General features: G+C 38.1%; 1 protein-coding gene across 2 annotated transcripts in view; it reads left to right on the top strand.

Moving 5' to 3' along the window:
- Window positions 1–12496, top strand: part of PLCE1 (phospholipase C epsilon 1) — a 345535-nt gene that overhangs the window by 30755 nt on the left and 302284 nt on the right. The window contains exon 2 of one of the 2 annotated variants that reach the window (XM_030809243.1): window positions 6029–7597. In XM_030809243.1, coding sequence (XP_030665103.1) covers window positions 6392–7597 — 1206 coding nt within the window. In that variant the 5' untranslated portion in view covers window positions 6029–6391. Of the gene's footprint in view, window positions 1–6028; window positions 7598–12496 lie in introns of those variants that run through there. The other variant, XM_030809242.1, reaches the window with a different exon arrangement.

Genomic DNA, 12496 nt, shown 5'->3' with positions numbered 1-12496 from the left:
CCTATAATATGCTTGTATTTCATATTTTTCTAACTTACCTATTCTTTAGAATTCCATTTGGCTTAGGAGAATAAAATTGGAAACATTCTAGGAATTAATAAATATAACTTTCCCACCAATGCAGGAATTTTCTATAGAGGTTTCTTGTTATGTCACTCTTCTGTACTCTTGGACAAGTCATTCAAGCATTTTGAACCTTATTCATAAAATAGGTATGATAATAGTACTACCCCCACCTTTTTAGTTTTAGTTAGGAAAATATTTAGATGTGAGTGACAGAAAACCCAAGACAATGGTGGCTTAAACAAGATAGAATTTTTTTTCCCTCTCCTAAGTCCTGGAAACAGGCAGTCAGGTTTCTATCTTGTTTTTTTTTTTTTTTTTTCCTATACATGACATTCATTCTCATGTTCACCTCACAATCTAAGATGGCTGCTCCAGCTCTGGCTATCATGTCTTTCTTCCAATCAGCAGCAGAAGAAAGAGGGGCAGGAAAAGGGCAGACTCTGTTCCTTCAAGCTCTCTTTCCAGAAATTGCAAACCACTTTGTTTACATCTCATTGGCTGTAACTTAGTCCCATGGCCACATCTAGCTGTAAGGGGGGCTAATAAAGGAATATCCATATGCTTAGGTCAAATTCACAGGTTCTACTACTGAGGAAATGAGAACAGATTTTGGGGGGAAATTAGGAGTCTCTGCCACCCTACTGATAATGTTGTTGTAAAGATTAAATGAGATAGTATGTATTCTGTGCTTAGAACATGCCTGATAGATAATACATGCTCAGTATTAGGTCATTGTTTTTATAATTAGCCTTGGTAGACAGTCATCCATTTTCACTCTGTCATTCTAAGTTCTTTCTGTTTATTTGTTCAGCATATATTGAGCATCCCTGATGCTGAATAATGTGCCTCTGTTTAAATCTATCAGTAACTGAAAGAAGGCCATTATCCAAGATAGCTCACCCTTTGTTGAAAAGCTCTAAAAGTTAGGGAATTCTTTATCAGACTGATCCAAAGTTTACCTCTCTTATAATTCATGTCTTAGTCCTGATCCTCCCTTTTGAAAGAATATGAGATGAGCCCATTTCCTCATCTCAATTCTTCAAATAAATAAAGATGGCTATCAAGCCTCCCACATAGTTTTCTTGCTCTAACCATGCATTTCATTAATTCATTACTTATCTAGTACATGGACTGGCAGACTTTTCTGTAAAGAGCCAGATGGCAAATATTTTCGGCTTTGTAGACCATATGGTATTTGTTACCACTTTTCAGCTCTACGATTATAATGCAATAGCAGCAACAGACATGACATAAATAAATAGATGTGGCTGTGTTCCAATAAAATTTCATTTACAAAAACAGATGGCTTACCAGATTTGGGGCTCAGTATGTAGTTTTCCAGCCCTTGATTTAGCCCATGAAAACACCACCAACAGGATTATTCCTGGCCCATAGTCCCCTCTCCTGAAGCTGAAAACTTACCCTGTCACTCCTGATTCTGCTTATACCTTTCATTTATTTTTCTTGTCTTACTGCTTTGGCTAGAATTTCCAGCAATTCCTGCATCTCCATAGATCTACTTCCTAGTCAGTCATTTCTTTAGTCATATTACCTATCCCCAAATATCTCAAGATTGGACATACTATCTTGACAAGTACCCTCTTGTTCTGCCATATTTTTAGCCCACACATCCTTTGACCTCTCCCAGGCTGGCACTTATCCAATCTCCCCCACAAACCTGTTCACACTAAGAAAAGAAGAATCCCTTTTTCCAAGTTTTTCTTCTTCAAACCCACTGGACTATGTTCTTCATTCAGTGCTTCAGGTTTTCTTTAGCCAACAGTCTAATGCCACTATAACTCTAACTCTAACCTAACCTAGCCAGCTTCCCTTAAAAACAACCTGGAGCTGACCAAGAGTGAGTAAATAGAAAGTTAACAGTTATTGATGGGTTGGCTGCTGCTGACATATAAAATATATATATATATATATATATATATATATATATATATATATATTTATTTCATCTCAATATTATAGATGTGGAAAGTATATCTGAAAATTGATGATTTAATCAGCTCAGGATCATGCAGCTTAGATTTAAGGAGTTGATCCCACATATAGAACTCAAATTAAAATTGGAGTGGACCTAGTGAAGGGTGTGTATCTGGTACAGTAAATTCAATGCCATGTCACTGATACAACAGAGCTGCCGGACCTTGGTTGTTCTTTCTTACCAAGATATTTCAAGGCATAGAATAATAAACATTTGCCTTGAATTTTTGGATTTCAAAGTATTTCCTTCACAACCTGATGGAGTAGGTGATTTTATTTCTATTTTACAGGAGAAGAAATCAAACCCCAAAGTGGTTAAAATTTTTCCCTGAGATACCAGACCCCAATGTCTGACTGTTTCTTTTTATGACTGCCCATATTTGCTCTTCCCTGAAAACTCCACCCCACCTCTTTATCTAACTACTTCCTACTTATCTTTTGAAACTCAACTGAGTTGTCTTCTTCTGAAGGAAACCCTCCCTGAAAATCACTCCCACCTCATCAGCACTGTCTGCTTTAGATGTTCTTCCTCTGTGTTAATGCAGATTATAGCTCTATTTACACTGTACTTTGATGACTTATCAGCTAGTAAGGAAATCCAGGACAAGATCCCTGCCTTATTTAATTTTGTACTCAACAAATATTTGCTGAATAAAGGAATGGTCTGAGATTGAACAAAGCCTAGTGCTCTATAAAGTCTGCTCCCTGTAATGTTGCTCATTCATGATTCATGATAGTAAGCTGGAGGCAAAGCAAAGACCATTGCTTCAATGTCTGTGTATATCCTCAGCCTTCCAGAGACAAAGCCACATATAAGATAGGCTTCTTGGCTGGACTTGGTGGCTCATGCCTGTAATCCCAGCACTTCAGGAGGCCAAGGTGGGCGGATCACGAGGTCAGGAGATCGAGACCATCCTGGCCAACATGGTGAAACCCTGTCTCTACTAAAAATACAAAAAATTAACCGGGCGTGGTGGCACATGCCTGTAGTCCCAGCTACTCAGGAGGCTGAGGCAGGAGAATCGCTTGAACCCATGAAGTGGAGGTTGTAATGAGCCAAGATCGCACCACTGCACTCCAGCCTGGCGACAGAGCGAGACTCCGTCTCAAAATAAATAAATAAAGAAATAAAATAAAAAATAAAAAATAAAAGGTAGGCTTCTCCTAGCAGCCATGGGTCTTCATAGCTACAAGACATCGGAAACCCAAACCCACAGGGCTTCAGACTAGATGGAAGATAAAGCAGCATAGTCTATGGTTAAGAGAAGAGATTCTGTAGTCAGTCTTCTTGGATTTGAATCCTGTCTCAATCATTTTCCAGTGGAGGGATCTTTGGCAATTCACTTAGCTTTTCTGTGCTTTGGTTTCTAATCTTTCGAATGTGGATAGCAGAAATTATTTGTATTAGTTATCTATCACTGTGTAACATATTTGCCCAAAATGTAGTGGCTCAAAGCAATAAACATTTATCATCTCACCGTTTCTGTGGTCAGGAATTTGGGACAAGGCTTATCTGTCTGAGGGTCTGTCATGTGATTGCAGTCAAGATATAGGTTGCAGGTACAATCATCTAAAGCCTTGACTGTAGCTGGACGATCCGCTTCCAAGATGGCTCACTCACATGTGTGTTGTCAGGAGTCCTCCATACTTTCCACAGGGATCTCTCCTTACAATATGGCAGCAGATTACCCCCAGAGCATGCGAGAGAGGAGTAGCAAGGAGGAAGCGCCAATGACTTTCATGACTGATTCTCAGCAGTCATGTACTGTTCCTTCTACCACATTCCATACATTAGAGGGAAGCCACTAAGTATAACCCACAGTCAGGGGGCGGGGAATTAGGCTCCACCTTGTGAAGAGAGGAGTATCAAAGAATTTGTGGACGTATTTTAAAACCATCACACTATATTGTAGTGTTGAGTGAGAATTACACAAGATAATAATTGCGAAGTGGCCAGGCACAGTGGCTCACACCTGTAATTCCAGCAATTTGGGAGGCTAAGGTGGGAGGATCGCTTGAGCCCAGAAGTTCAAGACCAGACTGGGCAACATGGTGAATCCCTGTCTTTACAAAAAATAAAAAAATTAGCCAAGCACAGTGCTATAGTCTCAGCTACTTGAGAGGCTGAGGTGGGAGGATCACTTGAACCCAGGCTGGTTTTAAAATATGTCCACAAATTCTTTGATATTTCTCCCTTCAAAAGATGGACCCTAATTCCCCTCCCCTTGAATGGGGATTATACTTAGTAATTCCCTCTAACATATGGAGTATGATAGAAGGAACAGTATATGACTGCTGAATCCAGGAGGCAGAGGTTGCAGCGAGCAGTGATTGTGCCACTGCACTTCAGCCTGGTGACAGAACGAGACTCTGTCTCAAAATTATGATGATGATGATGATATTTATAATTATAATAACAACAATAATTACAAAGTCCTTAGAATAAGACCTAAGCATCACCAAAAATGTTTTCCCCTTCTCCTACTTTGAATTACTTACCTCATGGGTAAGAAAGGACATATTAGCTGTCGATCTGAAGGCTTTGGCCTGAAAAATCTCTTTAAAAAATAGAGCAGATATTTGAATTCAAGTTAGTGCCATATGCCATTAAAATTATCTGTATGATTCTTGACCTGAAAAGTTGTTCATGGTGTGCTTTGAATTTTTAAAAGCAGGTACAGAACAGAATGACCAATATTATCTGGTATTTGCATAGTTATATACATATATCTCTATGTATGTTGATGCATAGGGAGTGTTCTGGAAGGAGGTTTCTTAAAGTATTGATAATAGTTATTGCTGTGTGGTAGGATTTGTTAGGATGTTGAGCTAGGACACTGCTGCTCTGTGTGGGCTGGTTTATTCCCTGCGAAGAATATGATTTCTAAGGTTTCCTGTGATTTTTCAGAGTAGTTGTAGAGACATGCATATACTGAGAGCCTCTCACCCTTAAGGCTGTGTTTGTGCTTGAGGGAACACGTATAGAAGGGATTAAGGGGTAGTTGATGACTCTTTGGGAAAAGAGGGTATGGGAGAAGCAAGGGGAAGAAAGACATCTATTTGTCGAAGAGCAAAGGCAAGGCAAAGCTGGTGTTGGCAGCAGAGCATGACTGCTGATTAGTTTTCTCAGGAGCAACTGCTTTTCCTGGAAAGGAATGATATGCTTATGATGGGCACCCTCTAGTCCTATAGTGCTTTGTATATCCTTTATAATTGTGTTTCCACATTGGATAGAAGTTTTTTTGATTCCCTCTCTCTACTAACAGAGTTACAAGCAGTGCAGGCTTGTTAGTGATAAATTATTTCAGCTTTATATGCCTGGAAAAGTTTTTACTTAATTTTTATTTGCAGAAGACATTTTTGCTGGGTATAGAATTTGAAGTTGACGGTAGTTTTTCTTTCAGTACTTTAAAGATTTAGTCCACTCTCTTCTGGACTGCATTGTTTCTGATTAAAAGTCTGCTGTCATTCTTATCTTTGTGCCTCTTTGCTTAATGTGCCTTATTTCTCTAGCTTCCTTGGCCTCCTTAAGTCTTAACTTTTTCTCTTCTACTCAGGTAAATTGTTGGATTTTACCTGAGTTTCCTTTCCCTGCCTTGTTGCCTGGAAACTTTCTAAGCAGTAAGCTAGGGCATTTATAGGGCTCACTTCTTTTTTTTTTTTCTTCTTTCAGAGATCAGTGTCTGTCTTGCCTGTTGTTCAATATCTGAAAACCATTTTTTTTTCTGATTTTCTTTTTAGTTATTTAAGGTAGATGAATAAATCTTGCCCTTGTTACTCTATTTTGGCTGGAAGCAGAAGTTCTGAAATATGAAATAAAAAAATAAATACTAAAAACATAAAAACCAACTTCTGATTGCAAAAAAACCTTTTTTCTCAAAATTGGTCTGTATCTTAGGATTGTGAGATCATTTTTTTAAAAACTCACTGAGTGCCACAGTGTTTGACATTATCTCTTTTCTTACAGGAAACAGGAATCATTCAAACTGGATTTTAAAATCATTGCAAATCAGTGATGGATCAGAAGTTGCAGAGTGCAATCCCAAGTAAAAGTCTTCAAAAAATTTTGCTTCAGGTAACAGTGGAAGGAAAATTGATCTACCACCTTAAAACCCTGATCTAGAAAAAATATATATTCATGATAGAAGTTATAACTAAGAGAACTTATTTGACTCTTAATTCTCCTGAATGAAAGGAATTATCCCTTTGTTCCTTGGGAGGACTTGTGTATCTGAGATTGTCGTAATAATCAGTCATTTTATTAAAACCTTGATATGATCACCAGGGAGGAAAAATAGAGCAATAGTCAAAACCTGTGTGTTAGTCCAAGATGACTTCTGAAGAAATGACAGCTTCTGTTCTCATACCTGTGACTCAGAGAAAAGTGGTTTCTGCCCAGTCGGCTGCAGATGAAAGTAGTGAAAAGGTCTCAGACATCAATATTTCAAAAGCACACACTGTCAGACGAAGTGGGGAGACTTCTTATACCATCTCACGACTGAACAAACTTAAAGAAGAACCTTCTAGAAGCAACTTGCCGAAGATTCTCTCAATAGCAAGGGAGAAAATAGTGAGTGATGAGAACAGTAATGAAAAATGCTGGGAGAAAATCATGCCAGATTCTGTGAAAAACCTTAACATTAACTGCAACACCATATTGAGAAACCATCAGCATGGCCTTCCTCAGAGACAGTTTTATGAAATGTACAACTCTGTTGCTGAGGAAGACTTGTGTTTAGAAACTGGAATTCCTTCTCCACTGGAAAGAAAGGTGTTCCCTGGAATTCAACTGGAACTAGACAGACCTTCCACGGGCATTAGTCCTTTAGGAAATCAGTCGGCGATCATAGAGCCAGGCAGAGCACACCCTGACAGCAGAAGGGCAGTATTTGATTTTCATTATGAAGTTGACAGAAGAATGTCAGACACTTTCTGTACCCTATCAGAAAACTTAATTTTAGACGATTGTGGAAATTGTGTACCACTACCTGGGGGTGAGAAGAAGCAAAAGAAAAACTACGTGGCATATACCTGTAAACTGATGGAATTGGCCAAAAATTGTGATAATAAGAATGAGCAGCTGCAGTGTGATCATTGTGACACCTTGAATGATAAACACTTTTGCTTTGAAGGCTCTTGTGAGAAAGTTGACATGGTATTTTCAAGTGATAGCTTTTGTAGGAAAGACTTTACTGACAGTCAAGCTGCCAAGACCTTTTTGAGCCATTTTGAGGACTTCCCTGATAATGGTGAAGATGTAGAAGAAGATGCTTTTAAAAGCAAAAAGGAGCGATCCACTTTGTTAGTCAGGAGATTCTGTAAAAATGACAGAGAAGTTAAGAAATCTGTGTATACTGGAACAAGAGCAATTGTGAGAACTCTGCCTTCTGGCCACATTGGGCTGACTGCATGGAGTTACATAGATCAGAAGAGAAATGGTCCCTTACTGCCTTGTGGGAGAGTAATGGAACCCCCGTCAACAGTGGAGATAAGGCAAGGTGGGAGCCGACGTCTGTCAGAAGCCCAGTGGTATCCTGTAAGCATTTGAGTTTGTTTTTACCATTTCTTTAAACTTGCTTTTTAAAAAAAAAAAAAAAGTCCAAATTTCCATTGTCGTAATTCATGAGAAATTTTAAGATCTGTCAAATTACTATTCTTAGGTTAAGCATTTGTAGTTATTGAAAACAGATACTCCAACTGATAACTATCAAGATTGAGTTGATACTGCAACAACATAAAACTATGTCAGAAAATACTGTTATTGGGAGTGGAGGAATTAGGGAGATTTCCTGGTAGTGGAAAAATGGCTTTATTTGTTGATTATCTGTTTGTGTTCTTTTGAGATAAATGCCTGGGTCCTCTTCTATGGTGTAGTTCATTATTGTTTTTAGGTTTCCAGACCTAACAGAACTTAATTCTGTTTTTTTACATTTTCCAACTAATGGCCCCACTTCCTTCCCTCTTAAACTTTTTTATGCCATGGATTCCTTTGGCAAAGTGATGAAACCTATGGATTCAGAGTAATGTTTTTAAATGAATCAGATGAAATAGAAATCATCATAAAGGACAAGTTATTTTGATATACATTTATCAAGATCTTTTAAATTAACATGGCAATTTAGGTGCTTCTTTATTAATACATTAAATAATAATATCTAGTTATGTGATAACTATCATAATTTCAAAATAGAATTAGCCCTCATCTGTATCTACAGTTTCAACCAACTACATATAGAAAATATTTTTGTAAGAAACAAAAAATAATAATATAACAATAAAAAAACACAAATTTTACAATCCAATACACTGTAACACTATTTATATAGTGTAAGGTATTCTAACTAATCTAGAGAAGATTTAAAGCATACGGGAAGATGCATGTATATTATATGCAAATACTAGGCCATCTTACATAAGGGACTTGAGCATTCTTGAACTTTGGTATTCGAGGGGGTAGGGGGCAGTTCTGGAACCAATTCCTCTGAGCTATTGAGGGATAATTCTAGTGATGAATATAAGTCCTTATATTCATAAGTATAGATTGTGTACTTATGCATATATTGGATTATATATATATACTTATGTATATATAGTATGGATTGCTTGAAATTTTCTCAATTTTAGCACTGTAAATTCCACGTCCTGGAAAACCCTTCAGACCAAACCAGTGCAGTTTGTCACCCTAAATATCAATAACATTTTAGGATATCTATCACAACTGTAACAGGATATGGAAATATCTGTGACTTCTATTGGTGACAAGATCACAGTTACTACTGCTGAAGTTTGTTGCCTATATTCAGAATTAAAGGAAATGCTAAATTTCCTTTTTGAGATTAATGAAAATAATGAATCATTTTTTTTTCCTCAACCAGATTTCCAGGTCCTCTGAATTCTATCCACAGACTCCTCTCTTTAAGAATCCTGATCTGGAAATACACATGATCAGGCTGCCTGCTCTCAGACCTTATCTGTACATCTGAGGACAGTGCCATGTGCCATCTTGGATTTTTTTATCCTGAAAACTCTTGCTTCCTTCAGTCATTCTCTATGTGAAACTGTTTCTAGAACTCTCACATTCCAATTCTTCATAAGTCCTTTAAAACTTGCCCTAGAAATAAGCACCTGGTCTAGAGAAACATCATTTTTATTGAAATATAAGTGCTATATTTTTACTTTCATCATCATCATCATTGTATTAGTCTGTTCTCATGCTGCTAAAAAAGACATAGTCAAGACTGAGTAATTTACAGAGAAAAAGAGGTTCAATGGACTCACAGTTCCACATGGTTGGGCAGGCCAAACAATCATGGCGGAAGGCAGAGGAGGAGCAAAGACATGTCTTATATGGTGGCAGGCAAGAAATCATGTGCAGGGGAACACCCATGTATAAAACCATCGTATCTTATGAGACTTATTCACTACCATGAGAATACTATGGGGGAAACCGCCCCCATGATTCAATTATCTCCACCTGGCCCTGCCCTTGACACATGGGGATTATTACAATTCAAGGTGAGATTTGGGTGGGGACACAGCCCAACCATTTGAGTCATCAATCAGGGTAGCTAACATTTATTGAGCATTCAAAAAATGCCAGATATTGGGGTAAATAATTTACATATTCCGTGTTGTACAATCATCTTAACTACCTTAGGATTTTGGTATGATAATTAACACTACTGTATTGCTAAGCAAACTGATTTCCTGAGAAATTATGTACCTCATCAAGGTCACTTAGCTAGTAAGTAAAATAACTAAGATTTAATCCAGGCAGCTGACACTCTTAGGTAGTTTCTTAAGATCCAGAAAGGAATAAAATTCAGAGGAAGCTTTTAAAAGAACAGAAGAATTCTGTTCGTTTCAGCATCTGTTGATTGAGTAATGCCATTCATTGATACTTACGGTATCTCAGACTTGGCCATGTTAGATATGGTGATTGTAACCCTGTTTACACATCACAATCATGGTCCAGACCCCTCCCCAGGCCCTTTGTATCAGAATCACTGGGGTAGGGCACAGCATGAATATTTTTTTCAAAGTTCCCTTGGTGATTCTATAGATTCTATGGAGTTGAGAACCATTGGCTAGGAGTTTAAACAGAGCTCTTTCCTTTTTGATCAGGACATTTCAGGAATATTTGCCTTTCCCTAAAAAAGACACTGCTTGGGTTCTTAGGAACATTTGGGTTGACCTGGGAACCTGCCTGAAAAGTGAAAGCCTGCAGGTCCTTCTCTATACAGTTGACCACTCACCCCAGCCAGTGTCTAGGGATGTGTTTCTGTGTCTCTTGACCTGATTCCACATGAAACCTGAGTCACAGACAAGGAGCCCGTCACCAGCATTCCTGTCTTGCTCAGCACTAGATGACTTGCACAGCATCTCCCTGCCGTGAAACTGCTGCTGAGACCAACATGTCATCTTAGTTAAAAACGCAGTGGTTTAAAAAATCATGTACACTCGAACATTAAGAGCACAATCGAAATTTAAATACAGCAAAGTGAATGGAAATAGGTTGCTTTAGAACCTTTATCATGGTTTCCCTATGAGGGTTGCGAATTGGGTGTAAATTTCAGAATAATTTTTGGTATGCCCACACCCTCCTCCAGTTTCTTCTTTCCTATAGCCCTGCTGCTGTTTCTTCTGAGCTTGTTCACTGGTCCCCAGCTCAAACCTGCCCTTGTTCATCAAAGGCCTGGTATGGTTAATTTCTAATTTAAAAGGACAAATTGTCTCTTCCCTGCTTCTTAGTCTCTGGAGGCTGGGAGAGGTTGCCACACCTCTGTCAGAGTAGACTCCAGGAACTTTTATCCCCTTGGTCTGAGCAGGCTTGGAGGAGGCTATTGGCATTTTCATTAACCATTAAGATGCAGCTGGGGAATAGGCTGGTTGTCCTGTCCTTTCTTAAGGGAGATTTCTAAAGCGGGGGCCCTTTCTGAATATTCAAACCACACCATATCAGGAATGAATCAGTATTTTCTAAGGTATGGTATTCTGTATATCTTGTTTTTTAGTTTAGAATCTGGTAGAAATTCTCAAAAGTTGCACAGGTGAATTATAACTAGTTTTCCCCAGCTCCTATGAATTACTTCCTTCAAAGATGCAGAGCTTAATGATATGCTCCTTTTCCTGTGTTTTGATTATTTCATATGTGTCCATTCTGGTTCCTCAATCAGATCGTAAATCGATTAAGGACAAGAAATAGGTTCTGCATTTTTTTACTCTCCATAATGCAAGCATAATGCCAAGTATATAGAGAATAAGGGCAATGTCATGGTTACAAATGCAGTCTCTGGAGTCAGTCAACCTGAATTTAAATTGTGACCCTCACTCCATCAGTGACTGGCCATGTGAATTCTGGTACACAGTTTGACCTCTTTGTTCCTAATTACCTTTTTTATAAACTGAGAATAATGGTGTTATTGCGGCGTTAAATGAGATGCTACCCACCGCACAGCTCTAGCAAGGAGTGGCTGCTGCTCTGCTCACTCTGGCCATTGTGGATATGCTTTGTCGAGAACACATTTCCACCACCTTCTGCTGTTTGTCTTCTCACTCAGGGATGTTTACAGTGGTATGAATTTGACTTCATGTTTCTCAATCTATAATGTGGTAGTTTGAACAATCCTTCCCACACATTTAAAGAATGTGCTGTTTGTCCAATTAATTCCTTGGCCCTCACATTAAACATTTTTTTTCTTGGATACCTTGGTTAGAATGACCCATTTAATTTATATTTGCACAGCTGTGTAGAGAAGAATGGATTTGAATGGAAAATATTAATGAAGATTAATGCTTGCTGACATACTAACTACTGGTATCCTCCTTCTCCTCCTCATAAGAAATTAAAACCCTATCCCTTATCCAGTTACAGTCATACTCCCTCTCTCCTGCTCTGAAATAAGACAGGATATTTTGATGGGTGGCTAAAGTCTCCAGGTTAAAGATTGGTTAAGGGTGTTTTTTCTTTAAAAAAAAATTCTCAACCTGCCTGAATTTTGAGGAGTTTAGATACATATAGTTATCTTGAATGTGAAGTACAAGAAGTTTCTGCTTCTGCCTTGCTGGAATTGCTCATGTAACCTGAGATCCACATGCACTCAGAGAATGTGAAGGTGCCAGGGCAGAAATTCCACTGGCTCCTGTATTATCACTTTACTTATTTCCCTTCTTTGTTCCACAAGAAGATTTACTGTACAAGAATATGTAAGACAAAATAGAAAAAAAACCTCAGATAAGCTAAAGAGTAAAAAACAAAGAATAAAGATGTAAAGGTTGAATAAAAAATTTTTGAATCAGTCTAGAAAAGCTATAATTTAAAAAGGAAGGTCAAAAGCAGCTTCTGTATTGCTGCTTCTTATTCTGCTTTCTTCCTTTTAAAAGGTGCCTTTCTTCTTCATACTTTACTCTCAAGAACAGAAAATTAAACCTAAGA

This window comes from Nomascus leucogenys, chromosome 3, assembly GCF_006542625.1.
Source record: "Nomascus leucogenys isolate Asia chromosome 3, Asia_NLE_v1, whole genome shotgun sequence".
NCBI classification, from domain to species: Eukaryota; Metazoa; Chordata; class Mammalia; order Primates; family Hylobatidae; genus Nomascus; species Nomascus leucogenys.
This window is presented reverse-complemented; position numbering and strand designations above follow the sequence as displayed.